The following is a 14,687-nucleotide window of genomic DNA, read 5'->3' on the forward strand; positions in this document are numbered from 1 at the left end:
AAATTAATCAAAAGAGATAGAGAAGGACACGTGATACTCGTCAAAGGAAATCCACAGATATGATGCCTCAATTCTAAACATCTATGCCCCAAACACAAGGGCACCCACATTTATAAAAGAAATATTAGCGAAGTTTAAATCACACATTGAACCCCACACATTAATAGTGGGAGATTTCAACACCCCACTCTTTCCACTGAACAGATCATTGAGACAAAAACTAAACAGAGAAACAATGAAACTTACTGACATTATGAATCAAATGGACTTAATGGCCATCTACAGAACATTTCACCTGAACACAAAAGCACCTCATGGAACTTTCTCCAAAACTGACCCTATAGTCGGCCACAAAGCAAAGCTCAACAGATACAAGAATATTGAAATTACTCCATGTATTCTATCAGACCACCATGGATTAAAGCTGGACTTCAACAACAACAGAAACAGGAGAAAGCCTACAAACTCATGGAAACTGAACAGCTCTACAGCTGATAAACACCTTCTGAAAGGTGGCTGGATTCAAGATTAACTTTTAAAAATACCAGTAGCCCTCCTGTATACTAACAACAAATGGGCTGAGAAATAAATTGGGGAAACAATACCCTTCACAATAGCCACAAATAAAATAATATCTTGGTGTGACTCTAACCAAGCAAGTGAAAGACCAGTTTGACAAAAACTTCAAACCTCTGAAGATGACATCAGAAGATAGAAAGATGCCTGAGGCTCATGGGTTGGTAGGATTAACATAGTTAAAATGGCCATTTTAGCAAAATCAAGATTCAATGCAATTCCCATCAATATTCCAACACAATTTCTCACATACCTGGAAAAGGCAATTCTCAACTTTATATAGAAAAATAAAAAACCCAGAATGGCTAAAACAATCCTGAACAATAAAAGAACTTCTGGAGGTATCACCATCCCTGATTTCAAACAGTATTACAAAGCAATAGTAATTTTAAAAAACCACATGTTGTGCCACATGGCATAAAAACAGACAAGGTAGATCTATACTTGTCACCTCGTACAAAATTCAAGTCCAAGTGCATCAAGAACCCCAACATAAAACCATATGCACTAAATCTGATAGAAGAGAAAGTGGAGAAGATCCTGGAACATGTTGGTACAGGAGACAACTTTCTGAACAGAACACCAATATCTCACACTCTAAGATCAACAATTAATAAATGGGACCTCATGAAACTCAAAAGTTTCTGTAAGGCAAAGGACACTGTCAATAGGACAAAACAGCAGTCTACAGAGTGGGAAAAGGTCTTCCTCAACCCTACATCTATCAGAGGGCTAATATCCAAAATATAAGGAACCCAAGAAATTAAACATCAACAAAGCAAATAACCCAGAGCTAAACAGAGAATTCTCAACAGAGGAATATCGAATGCCTGAGAAGCACCTACAGAAATATTCAGCATCCTTAGTCATCAGGGAAATGACTCACCAAAATGACTCAGATTCCATCTTACACCTGTCAGAATGGCTAAGATCAAACATTCAAATGACAGGACATGCTGACGAGGATGTGGAGCAAGGTGAACACTCCTATATTGCTGGTGGGAGTGTACACTTATACAACCACTGTGAAAATCAATCTGGAAGTTTCTCAGTAAATTGAGACTAGATCTACCTCGAGACCTAGCTATACCAGTCCTGGGCATATACGCAGAAGATGCTCCCCCAGACCACAAGGACACTTACTCAACTATACTTCATTGAAGATTGATTTGTAATAGCCAAAACTAGAAAAAAATAGATGCCCCTCAACTGAAGAATGGATAAAGAAAATGTGGTGCATTCATGAAATGGAATATTACTTAGCTATTAAAAACAAAAAATTCATGACATTTTCAGGCAACTGGATAGAACTGGAAAAGATCATCCTGAGTGAGGTAACCCCAGACACAGGAAGACATGCATGGTATGTACTCACTTATAAGTAGATATTAGCTATACAGTATAGGATAACCATGAAACAATCCATAGACCCAAAGAAACCAAGGAGTCCTCAAGGGAAGATGCTTGAATCTCACTGAGAACAGAAAATACAATAGACATCAAAAGTAGATAGAGAGAAAGAACTGGATGGGAGATGGAGGGTGAGGGGGGCAGGGGTAATGGGAGTGGGAATCAAGTGGGTGGAGACTTGAGGAAGGACACTGAGGGTAAGGACTGGGAGAGAGAACAAATATTGGTGTTGGGGGTCGTCTCTGGGACAGGGGAGGCTCCAGGGGTCTAAGGGGATGACCCTAGTTGAGACTCCAAGAAGCAAGAGTTAAGGAGCCTGGACTCGCCAGCCTCTGTAGCCAGGTGGGACCACCAGCAGACGGAGGGGAACATCAACCCACCGATAAGACTCTCGACCAAAAATGTGTCTTGCCTACAAGAAATGTAGGGGTAAATATGGAGGAGAGGAGGGAGGAGGCTGGGATCAGGCTATAAAGTGATTAGATAGATAGATAGATAGATAGATAGATAGATAGATAGATAGATAGATAGATAGATAGATAAAACAATAACAAAAACAACAACAACAAAGGAGAAATTCTCAGACTGTACCCAGAACACTCTGAGAGGTACGCAGTGAACACTACTTGTGGGGCCTCCAGAAACATTCATTCTGTTCTGTCTGCACCCACCTTTTCCTGAGTGGACATCCTGTCATGCCCAAAGCTTTCCGAAGCCACAAGGATGATTTGAGAAAGAAAAAAAGAATTTAGGGTGTTAAGAAGAAGACATAACAGGCTGGGTGGCACTGGCGCACGCCTTTAATCCCAGCACTCAAGAAGCAGAGGCAGGCAGATCTCTGTAAGTTTGAGACCAGCCTGATCTACCAAGCAAGTTCCAGGACAGTCGGAGCTAAAACAGAGAAACCCTGTCTCAAAAAAACAAAGCAAAAAAGATGTAACAGCTGGGCTATGCAGTGATGTACATGTCAGAGTCACATGTAAAGGCATTAACAGAAACAGAGGGAAGAAATCCATTACAGGTGAGGACAGTAGAGAAGAGAGATGCTGACTTTGGCAGAATCTGTTTTTCTATGCAGATCCAGAGATAAAGGTATGCATGTATGGCAGTGAAAAGTGACTCCAGAGGACAAGAGTTGGAGCTGGGGAATTGAAGAAGGAAAATGAGAGAGATCACTGCAGGGAGGCATTCTTGAGTTCAGTGTTTGTGATTCTCTTACTCCCCCTGAGACCTTCTGAGGAACAGCAAAGAGCACATCACAGAACGGTGTTGGTGACGGGTGGAAGAGAGTAACTCTCCCTGACCCACTACCATGTACACTGGTCAAACGTTAGCCATAGAACAGCTCTCTCTCTCTCCCTCCCTCTCTCTCTCTCTCTCTCTCTCTCTCTCTCTCTGTCTGTGTGTGTGTGTGTGTGTGTGTGTGTGTGTGTGTGTGTGTGTGTCTGTCTCTGTCTCTCTCTCTCTGTCTCTCTCTCTCTGTCTCTCTGTCTCTGCCTGTCTGTCTGTCTGTCTGTCTGTCTGTCTGTCTCTCTCTCTCTCTCTCTCTCTCTCTCTCTCTCTCTCTCACACACACACACACACACACACACACATACACACACACACACACACACACACACGTTTGTGCATGGGTGAGAGCCAAGCAGGGCCTGCAACCATCCTTCCCCAGATGTCCTAGGGAACAGGAAGAGCTAAGCGATGTGACTAAGATAGCAAGCTGTCATATAATACCTCCTTGAAGCTCATCACATAAAAAATGACAGTTCTCAGAGGTACACTGTGAGATGTAAGGTAGAATCCAAGGAATACTTCAAATGGAAAAAACAGTGGTTGATGTTACAGGAGAGAATTTCAGGACATGTTTTGGAATATACTTCACGGGACCAAGAACTTTTAACTCAGCAGTGGGTTTTCAGCATTATAAGTCCTAATGTACCGTTTCACATATGTGAGGTCTGAAGGAAGTAAACTTATCTTGCTTATGTTTGTATTCAGGATCTCAGACAATTGCAATTCCTGTGGCTTTTAGCTTAAGTAACCCTCTATCTCAGTCACTGTTCTGTTGCTGTGAAGAGACACCATGATCACGGCAACTCTTACAAGATAAAGCATTTAATTGGGGGCTTGCTTACAGTTTCAGGAGGTAACCCATTACCAATCATCATGGCTGGGAGAACGGTGGCACACAGGCAACCGTGGTGCTGGAGAAGTGGCTGAGGGTTTTGCATCCTGATCCATAGGCAGAGAAAAGGATTCTGGGGCTGGTTCGGGCTTTTGAAACCTCAGAGCCCACTCCCAGTGACATACCAGTGACACTTCCTCCAACAAGACCACACCTCCTCCAATGAGACCATGCCTACTTCAGCAAGGCCACACCTCCTAAGCCTTGTAATCCTTTCAAACAGTTCCACTCCCTGGTAACTAAGCATTAAAACATGAGTGTATAAGGGCCATTCTATTTGTTTTTGTTCGAGACATGGTTTCTCTGTGTAGCCTTGGCTGTCCTGGTCTCACTTTGTAGACCAGGCTGGCCTCAAACTCACAGAGATCCGCCTGCCTCTGCCTCCCAGAGTGATGAGATCACAGGTGTGCACCACTACACCTGGCTATTAAGGGCCATTTTTATTCAAACCACTGCACTCTCAAGAAATTTAAAAGGATCTCCACAAACACTCCTAAAATTCCAGAAAACACAAGAAAATGTCAGAGCTGATCCTTCCATTTCCAATCACTTTGTAAAGTAAAATGAAGACAGTATAATTACTTTGAAATTCAAATCGATATGAGTCTTTGAGATTTTGATTCATTTTATGTACACTCTGGCTAACAGTTACCATAATACAAGTATTTACTGTGTGTCAAATTATTAACCGATGATCTTCTGGATCTATTGTGTTTACCAAGATATAGGAAATGTTCTTTTATGTTGCCTCGTTCTTGAGATTTACTTTTAGTTATTTACCATATTTTCAACAAACATGCATAAAGTTAAGAAGAAAGAATCTGGCATTGACTGTTTGGAGTCCACATCTCTGCACCATGAGCTGCTGTGAGAAGAGGGCGGGGGGGGATGTTGCACGTAAGAAGACTGTGGCTGGACTGGACTGGATAGCTGAGTGGATAGTGGACCAAGGTCAGAAGAGGGTACAAGAATACAAGATTCCTGGGCTTCATGTTGGAATGATGTTCAAATGGGTGACACTTCAGAAATGGGTGTCTGGAGACGAGGTGGCACGGGGGTCTTTGAAGATGTCTTGCTGTGTTTTCAAGTAGAAGATTCTCCAACCATTTGAATCTTTGTCCTGGAATTGTCCACAGATGGGCCACGCTGGGTTTAATTCTCAGGCTCTAAGTAGAAGTTAGTGTTGTTTACCTCACCCCTCTTCTGTGTGAGAGTGACTGTCTGTCTTGCTGTGGGAGAGGTGGCTATGAACCAGCCAGGATAGGAGACTGACTGAAAGACGGACGTGGAGCCCTCTGTGCCGTGGTAGAAGAGAAAGGCTTTCGGCGCTTTGCTCTCATTGTACACATCCATGATGTCTACATCCTACGGGTAAGAAAGACGCTTGTCAATGAAGAGTAACTCAGAGGAGGGGGCTCCAGGAACCCATGGACGCCATGGGAGTAACCGCTACTCCCAACAGGAGGGAACAGGCCTTCGGGATACAGGCAGATGAAAAAAGAATGGCAAGCTATCAGAACAGGCACCCGCTAGTTTCCAGTACCCTGGCTTTCTCCCAGGATGCCATGATGGGTTACATAATGAGGTTACTGATTCTTTGAGGCATTGCATCCTCTAGAACAGAAGGAGGTAGGGGTGGATGTGCATCCTTTATGCACTCATCTACGGGAAATGCCAGCCAGCCTGAGTGCCCAATCTGTGAGTGTATTTATGCGCGACGGTTTCCATTTATAAATCTCTTGAGCACACAGATATGAACGTGTGCTATGAAAACTCCAGACTAGCAATCCTTGGCCTGAGTGTGGCATGTTAGCATCTCTAAGGTTGTCTAGGAGGAAGTCACTCCAGACTAAAGATAGAGAAGCTGCTGCTCCTTCACTTTTCAGAAACATTTCCACGGCTTTGATGCTCTAGTTTTCACAGGACTTTTGCCATGAGGTCTAAAAGATAAATGCTGTATCTACTCAGAGCTATTGTTACTTATTTGGGGATCAGCCAGGTGAGGTTCCCTCCTTACTCTGGAAATGAGCTTCAAGGCTGGCTGTCATGTTTAGTCTGTAACCTGTGAGTTTACCTTGGGTAGAAGTCTATCAGCTTTCTTTCTCTCGCCAGCTGCGCTCACTCACCTTAAGCTGCAAAGTGGGTTTGCCGTCGATTTCCTTGCAGAAGAGACACAGATTTTTGCTCTTGATTCCCAGGAAAACTAGATTGCCTTTTTCCACATCTTGTAATTCCGTGTCTCTACATGCTATCAAGTTCAGAATGACTGGAAACATGAGGAAGATAAGGATAACGTCAGACTCCAAGCACAGAGAAATCAGTCTCTTCACCTCACACCCTGCTTTCCCTCCTTTCAGGGGTGGTGAGAATCTCTCTCCATCCCAGCTCCCCATGTCAGCCAGGTAACAGTGATTCTTCCTTGCTTTCCTGAGACCTTTCTCTTCTTGATACAAGAACTCCAGCTGTCACCTGGGCACATTGTTTCCCATAAATAGAATAAAATAAAATATTTTATTATCCACTGGGTGTGGTGGCACACGTCTTTGATCCCAGCACTCAGGGAGATAGAGGCAGATAGACCTCTGTGAGTCCAAGGCTAGCCTTGTATACAAAGTAAGTCCAGGAAAGTGAATGCTACACAGAGAAGTAATTATCTTTGCAGCAAGATACAGCCATACAGCCATGCACTTATCATGTGACATCGTGAAATATGACTCGAAATATGCTGTAGGGTTTCTAAGATTATTCCTTAAGAGGCTAGACTTGCCTGGAAATAGTTTATCTGTCACCTCCTGGGTCATCTTGTCACCTACATCAAACACTTAAGTGATAGCTTAGGTAAAATTAAGGTTAGTGAAGCAGAAATGTAGACTCATTGGCCTCGGTGGCATCACAGAACTGACGTAGCAGCCAGCCTGGGCCAGACCATTGGTTTTGTATATGGAGGAAATACACCTCTATGTTATTTAAGTTCTCCTTGTGTGGGTTTTCTTGTTATTCCTGGTTGGATTTAATTATCTAATAATTTAGGATGAGATTCCCAAGAGTTTGGGCACTCTGATTCTGTTTCTTGTCAGAGGACAGGAAACAAATCCATTCAGCAACACTTATCAACAACCCACCTAAGATAAAGCACTATGTGGGCATTAGAGATTTGGCTTAGGGCAAGACAGGGACTGTCACTTCCTGTAAAATTTATCAACTACTGAGCAAATGAGAAGTGATGCAAAGAGAGAAATCACCTAAAACTCCAAGAACAGTAAAAGTGAGGCCGACTGGGGCTGGAGAGATGGCTCAGAGATTATGAGCACTGCCTTGCTCTTCCAAAGGTCCTGAGTTCAATTCCCAGCAACCACACGGTGGCTCACAACCATCTAAAATGAGTCTGGTGTACCTGCAGACAAAGTACTGTGTGCATAATAAATAAATAAATCTTAAAAAAAAAAAAAGGAGTGAGGCCAACTTAGAAGAATTACTAAAGGCTTCTCTGCAGAAGTGGAATTTAAACCCAGGTAGTGAGGGTACAAGATAGAACAATCATATAAAGCTGTGGAAACAGGATAGTGGAGGGGCTTTGGAGAGAGAATGTAACAGGGAAAGGAAATAACATGAGCTAATTATATACTCGAAGCTTCTGCGGGTGTATATACCAAAGCAGGAGGGGACAGTGGCAAACTAGTTCCAAGAAGAAGAATAGCGACTATGAACAGTTTCAAGTAGGAAGTTTTGTGTGGCACACATGTGAACAGAACACTGGGCAAACACATATAAATTATAATTTTGAGACAGTTTATTCTGACATAAATGTGTCCAAGAATTAAAGGAGACATAGTGTATAGACAACTTTCCATTGAAACTTGTCTGTGGTTGGCCCAATAAAACAGAATGTTGGTATGCTGTGAATCTGAATTAATCCCCTCAAAGCCTCATGTACTGAAGACTGGAACCCCATCTCGTGGCACCGTTGAGCTGTGACCAAATCATAAGAATTCTAACTTCATCAATGGGTTAATCTATTAATGTGCTCATAGTTGAATGAGTTATTGAACACAGGACCTAATTGGTCACTGGGGATGTATCTTTAAAGCAAGAAGGTTGAAGCCTCCCCCTACTTCCTGTTGACCCCAAGATGAGTAGCTCTTTCCACCATAGGGTGGGTCTGTCTTGACAGAGACCTTAGAAAACAAAAAAGCCAGAAGAAAGCTCCAAAAACTCTGAAATTATAATAAGCCCAAATCTACGTTTCAGGGTTTTACAATTATTTGTGGTGGTAGTGAGGATAGTCTGTCACACTCCTGAAAAGCTGACCAAAACAAATGGTCATAGGAACAGAGTGCGGGAGTCGAGAGGCAGGTTTAGTATTAAGAGTAGGAATTATAATATAATACCTGTGGTGGACAAAGGTTAAAGAGGAAATAAATAAAATACGGAAGTCTTAAAGAAACGAGACAAGGCTGGGGGGCGGGGCCAGGGCGTGTATTTCCTTTTGGTGGGAAGAAGGAGTGTTTTACCATTATTGCAAGAGGAGATGCTGAGAGGGAAGAGTATGCAAGTTTGACAGTGGAAAGATGAGAGAGTTTAAAATCTATGGATATGGTTAGGTCCCAGTTGTAAGTTAAAGGAGCACCATCCTAAAAATAAACAGTGACTGCGGGAACATGAACCAATCCTATCTGAAGGCCCTTTGGTGAGGGGAATTGCTGGCTCCTTGCACTGTCACTTCTTTTTTTTTTTTTTTTTTTTTTTTTTTTTTAAGATTTATTTATTTATTTATTTACTTTGTATGGATACAGTGTTCTGCACACCAGAAGAGGGCACCAGATCTCGTTATGGATGGCTGAGAGCCACCATGTGGTTGCTGGGAATTGAACTCAGGACCTTTGGAAGAGCAGTCAGTGCTCTTAACCACTGAGCCATCTCTCTAGCCCCCTGCACTGTCACTTCTATGTACAGGCTTCCCATTGGAAAGAAGGGAATGTTATTTTTCTTCTTGCCTTTCTTCTGGACATCAGCCAGACTGGTGACGAGGCAAGGAGCAGCACAAGGCATGTACAGGCTCATGTCCACTTACAGTGGGTCTTCAACAGGAACAGTGCCTTCGCCTGTCACTTACCAGGCTTGGCGTTGTTGCTAGCAGGAACTGCTGTTAAAGAATTCCCATTCAGGACCCACACCATCTGTTGGGAGTCGTGAACTCTGAAGGTTCTGGGATAGATCTGTCCTGCCAGATAACAGAAAAGCACAAGACACGGGTATGGGTATAATTAGCTTTAAGGTTTGGGGTTTGTTCTAATAATAATAAATTCTGAATTTCTGTGATAGACACTGTTTTTGAGAAACCATGGCCATAATAACAAAGGAAAGGAAAATAGGGCAGGTCTGGGCTTGGATCAAAACACAGAAAATAACTGAATACATTGCAAAAGACGTTCGCCACTTGCCAGGTCTTATGGAGTCCCCCCCCCCCCAATTTATAAAGTCTCTACACTGCAACAGCAACCAAAACTATTTAACTCAGTCCTCAGTGTGTTGTTTAATTGTTTCTTTACTGTCTTAGTCAAGATGAACAAGCAATCCTAAATACAACTAATAAGACAAGAGCTATGTACCTCCATAAATAATATGTAGGTTTCTGAATATTTCAGCCAGAGCAAGCAGATTTGTGGCTAAGAAATGAAGCATGCCCCCTTGAGCCCTATTGCCCTTGATGAGATTAGATAAAGATGATCCAAACTGGTTTGTGATTCACACTTACTCTCTCTGGCAGTATCCTCGGCTTCGGGGGTTTTTTTAGGAGGACAATGTGCATGAGATTGTGAAGAAGAAGCCATCATTGTCTGGCTCTGAGGAAAAAAAAAAAGAGAGAGAAAACAACATTCTTCTCTTAGATGCTCCTGGAATCTGAAGAACATTCCTTAGTAAGAACTTACCTAAGTTCTCACCCTATATTCACATTAATGATGTCTATTGTATTTATACACATGAGTATTCTGCTTGCAGCATTCTGCTTGCCTGTCTGTATGTCCGCCATGTGTGCCTGGGGCCTGTGAAGGTCAGAAGAGAAAGTCTGGTCCTCTGGAACTGGACTCCCAGATGGTTGTACGCTGCCCAGTATGAGTGCTAGGAGTGGAGCCCTGGTCCTCTGCAAGAGCAGCAAGTGCTCTTAAGCACTGAGTCGTCTTTCTAGCACCTGGATTAATATTTTAAAGTGTACCTAGAAAGACCATATTTCAAGGCCAGCAAGCCCTGAGTGGAAGCTCCCATCCCTTCAGCAACTGGTGTAGACTGAGGTCTCCAGGCTATGAAGGCTTTGAAATGCCATCCACCGTCACATCTGGATGGTGAAGAGGATCAGTCACCCCAGGCACTTCTTGTGCACTGAATCACCAGGCTTAGAGGAACGCAAGGCATCCGTGTCCATCTCTGTTCCAGCTCTCCCCACAGCTAGTGAAGGACCACTTTTCCTGCTTGTAAGCTTTGAATCCCTGAGCCTCTTGCAGCACGCCTGCCCCTCTGACTTCTGTAATTCCTTTACTCTTCATCCAAAGAGACATGGTCAAGGATTCAGCGTGTGGCCGTGCATGGCTGCATCAGGAATTTGTCTCACTAGAGATGTTAATAGCCCCAAGTATACTAAGCCCACAGTCTATTATAATGACAGCCAGTTGCTCACCTCCCTAAAGCCGGCCCCTTCAGGTCTCACTTGAAGGAATAAGCAAATAGCAAGCAGCACTGTGGTTATGAGCAACTCTCAGTTCCCCGGTATCTAGTACCTTGCTTCAAGGCCACAGAAGCACCCACAGCTGGACAGAAAGCAGAGACAGGTTCCCCTCCTGAGAGTATGCACAGCACAAATTACCTTTGTCCAAAGAGAGTCTTGTCTCTGGGATCGAAGTGATGACTGCAGCTGTATCTCTAGGCACTGAGAGCCAGTCTGGGACTCCAGGACTTTTAATACCCTGGGTGTGCCCACTTCAGCAAGAAACTTTGGGATGGCAAGGAGGGCCTGTGAGACTCTGGAGGGGAGGCAGAGAGGCAATACAGGTGTGACTGGTCTAGGCTCCCAGGGCAACGAGAGCAGAGCAAACACGAAAACAATAGTGAGGAAACGCACAGGCTAGAAGTTGAGTCACGAGGAGAGCATGAGTTCTGAACTGCCTTGCAGTAGGGGTGTGGCTATCTTGACTCAGTGAGCAGCCGGACACCAAAGCCTTGTTTACATCTGATCTGTGGCAAACTCCAGTCCTGCTCTCGGGGATCTTGCGTATTTAGTATGCATGGCTCCTGAGAGCTTCTTCTGTTTCTGAAAATTGTAACAGCTCTGCTTCCAAGGAAGCTCTTTTTTTTTTCCCCCTGAGACAAGGTTTGCCTGTGTAGCCTTGGCTGTCCTGGACTCACTTTGTAGACCAGGCTGGCCCCAAACTCACAGACACAGCAACCTGCCTGCCTCTGGCTCCAGGGGTGCTGGCATTGCAGGCATGTGAGAAACGTTTTAACCTTTTACACGGCTATTTTTCAGATAAGAAAACAAGGCCGAGAGAAGGCAAAGTCCCCCAGCCAGTCAAACTGTGCAGCCAAGTGTGAAGGCAAGTGTTTCTGCTCTTGGGTACTGTGTGATGTATTCACTCTGAGCGTTGATCTTTGCTGTAGGGTACTCAGAACGCTCACCACTCATCACGCTCACTGCAGCCCACAGAACCCACACCTGCGCTTTCCTTGTTTCTTCTGCTCCTCCCCTGGGTTTCCCTGGCCTCACTCCACAGTGGACTGCGGCTAACTCTCCCAAATTGTTCCTGTTTGAGCCACCGGATGTTTGTGTTTAGCTCTTATGTGTCTTTGAAAACAACCTCACTATTACAGCATTTTAAAAATAACGGGTCATGGTCTAACATAAAGGAGGCTACTCTTGTTTATTTCTTGCCTGAGTCTGAAACTCAACTATTTTCCCAGAAGTACGGGATTTTTTTTTATCACTATGATTACTTGGGGTACAATTTATTCTGGGTTACAATTAAGGTACTTGGAAAGAATTTGATCCTTATGAGCTTGCTGTTAAGATTTGAACGGTGAAACAGCCCAGGCCTTAAGGTCAACAGTTAATAAATGGGACCTCATGAGGCTGAGAAGCTTCTGTAAGGCAGGAGACACTGTCAACAGAACAAAGCAACAGCCTACAGACTGGGAAAAGATCTTCGCCAACCTTACATCTGACAAAGGTCTACTATCCAAAATATATAAAGAATTCAAGAAATTAAACACTACCAAACCAAATAACCCAATTGAGAAATGGGGCTCAGAACTACACAGAGAATTCTCAACAGAGGAATATTGAATGGCTGAGAAACACTTAAAGAAATGCTCAACCTCCTTAGTCATCAGGGAAATGCAAATCAAAACAACTCTGAGATTCCATCTTACACCCTTCAGAATGGCTAAGATCAAAAATTCATGCTGGCAAGGATGTGGAGACAGAGGAACACTCCTTCATTGCTGGTGGGAATGCAAACTAGTACAGCCACTTTGGAAATCTATCTGGCACTATCTCAGAAAACTGGGAATAGGGCCTCCTTAAGACCCAGCTATTCTACTCCTTGGAATATACCCAGAGGATGCTCCAGCACACAACAAGAAAATTTGCCCAACCATGTTCATAGCAGCCTTATTCATAATAGCCAGAACATGGAAACAGCCTAAGTGTCCCTCAGTAGAAGAGTGGATAAAGAAACTGTGGTACATATACACTATGGAATACTACTCAGCTATTAAAAACAAGGAATTCCCGAAATCTGTGGACAAATGGACTGAGCTAGAAATGATCATAATGAGTGAGTTAACCCAGAAGCAGAAAGACTCAAATGGTATATACTCACTTATATCTGAACACTAGCCCAAGGGATATGTCCCATGAAAGTCTTCACTTACCAGGAAAGTGGGACAGAGGGGAGGACATTCTAGTGGGACTCTAGGTGAGAGAAGCATGGGAGAATGGAGAAATAGAAGGATCCAAGGGTCCCAGAAACCTACAAGAAGCACATTATGATGGATAGATCTGGGCCCAGGGGTCTTGCTCAAACTATGGCACCAGCCAAGGACCATACATGCAGTAAACTTTGAACTCCCACCCAGATCTAGCCAATGGACAGGACATTCTCCACAGTTAATTGGCGAGTCGGGGCTGACTTTCACACGAACTCTGGTGCTCCATATTTGACCACGTCCCCTGGATGGGGAGGCCTGGTGGCACTCAGAGGAAGGGTAGCAAGTTACCAAGAAGAGACTTGATACCCTATGAGCATATACAGGGGGAGGTGGTCCCCCTCAGTCACAGTCATAGGGGAGGAGAGTAAGGGGAAAATGGGAAGGAGGGAGGATACAAGGGATGGGATAACAATTGAGATGTAATATGAATAAATTAATAAAATATATTAAAAGGAAAATAGCAACTGGAAAAAAAAATATTTGAAAGGTGGACCTGCAAGCATTGGTCTAGGCCTAATGTTTTCTATTACTTAAATAAGTCCTTCTAAATAATGTACCTGGTGATTTCTGAACTATGATCTTTCCAGACATTATACTTTCTGAATCATTTAGAATAATTTTTATCTCCAACCTTTGGGACAGGAGAAATTGGAATCAGATCATTATACAAAATCCTTATAATACATTTTTAAATGACATTAAATAATTTGAAGTTAGCCTCAACAATTTAGGACACATGAGGCCAAGGGCAACCAACAAAAGATATAAATTGGCACATTGCAGGCTGGAGAGATGGCTCAGTGGTTAAAAGCACTGACTGCTCTTCCACAGATCCTGAGTTCAATTCTCAGCAGCCACATGGTGGCTCACAACCATCTATAAGTAGATCTTCTGGCCCGCGGGTGTACATGCAGGCAGAACACTGTATATATAGTAATAAATAAATAAATCTTTAAAAAAAAAATAAATTGGCACATTGTGTTAGCACAAGAGAAGGCAAAAGCTTGTGAGGAAAGCACAGGTGGGGCAAACAGAAAATAGCACAATAGTAGATATTAATCCAGCCAAATCACTATGCAAATCCAATGTAGATGCTGTAAACACGTGATTCAAAGACTGAGTTTTCCAGATGGCATACAGATGCAAGAGCTAGTTAGGCATGGTGGCTTGTACCCATCATACCACCCTTTGGGAGGTTGAGGCAGAGGGCTGCCATAGGATTGAGGCTAGCCCGGGAGAGATTACTGTCTATTCCAGGCCAGACCCAACTAGGGAAGACCCTGTCTAAGAAAAAACTGCCTATCTGTAAGAAACCTGAATAAAAATCTAAACTATAAAGACATAGATGAAAGTGAAGTCACCGTGATACCACATAAATGCCAAACAAACGAAAAAATAGGTTAAGAAAGAATGGAACATTCGACGGTACTAAAGGTGTCAAGTCTCCTCCCAAACACAGAACGGTTTGGAATGTGCATTCTCACTCCTTTCTCCATAGTCAACAGAACAAGTAAAAAGGTAGTGAGGACTGCTGAAG

General features: G+C 43.4%; 2 protein-coding genes across 3 annotated transcripts in view; one reads left to right on the forward strand and one right to left on the reverse strand.

Annotated features, from left to right (window-relative positions):
* Il1rn (interleukin 1 receptor antagonist) overlaps positions 1–14,687 on the forward strand; it is a 225,199-nt gene that overhangs the window by 129,649 nt on the left and 80,863 nt on the right. The window lies entirely within an intron of this gene.
* Positions 5,065–9,415, reverse strand: Il36b (interleukin 36 beta). Its single transcript, XM_051167024.1, has 3 exons — positions 9,285–9,415; positions 6,298–6,437; positions 5,065–5,536 (listed from the first exon to the last, which is right to left on the reverse strand). The coding sequence occupies exons 1-3, from the start codon at positions 9,346–9,348 to the stop codon at positions 5,324–5,326; spliced, it is 417 nt and encodes a 138-aa protein (XP_051022981.1). The 5' UTR covers positions 9,349–9,415; the 3' UTR covers positions 5,065–5,323.

Source organism: Acomys russatus, chromosome 24, assembly GCF_903995435.1.
Source record: "Acomys russatus chromosome 24, mAcoRus1.1, whole genome shotgun sequence".
Lineage (NCBI taxonomy): Eukaryota > Metazoa > Chordata > Mammalia > Rodentia > Muridae > Acomys > Acomys russatus.

Bases quoted from the DNA above. Each gene is read 5' to 3' on its own strand.
- Il36b (XM_051167024.1), bottom strand. From the start codon at position 9,348: ATGGTGTGGGTCCTGAATGGGAATTCTTTAACAGCAGTTCCTGCTAGC. The intron at 6,438-9,284 runs GTAAGTGACAGG...TCATGTTTCCAG, and splicing joins TAGCAACAACGCCAAGCCTG to TCATTCTGAACTTGATAGCA. The intron at 5,537-6,297 runs GTGAGTGAGCGC...TCTTACCCGTAG, and splicing joins AACCCACTTTGCAGCTTAAG to GATGTAGACATCATGGATGT.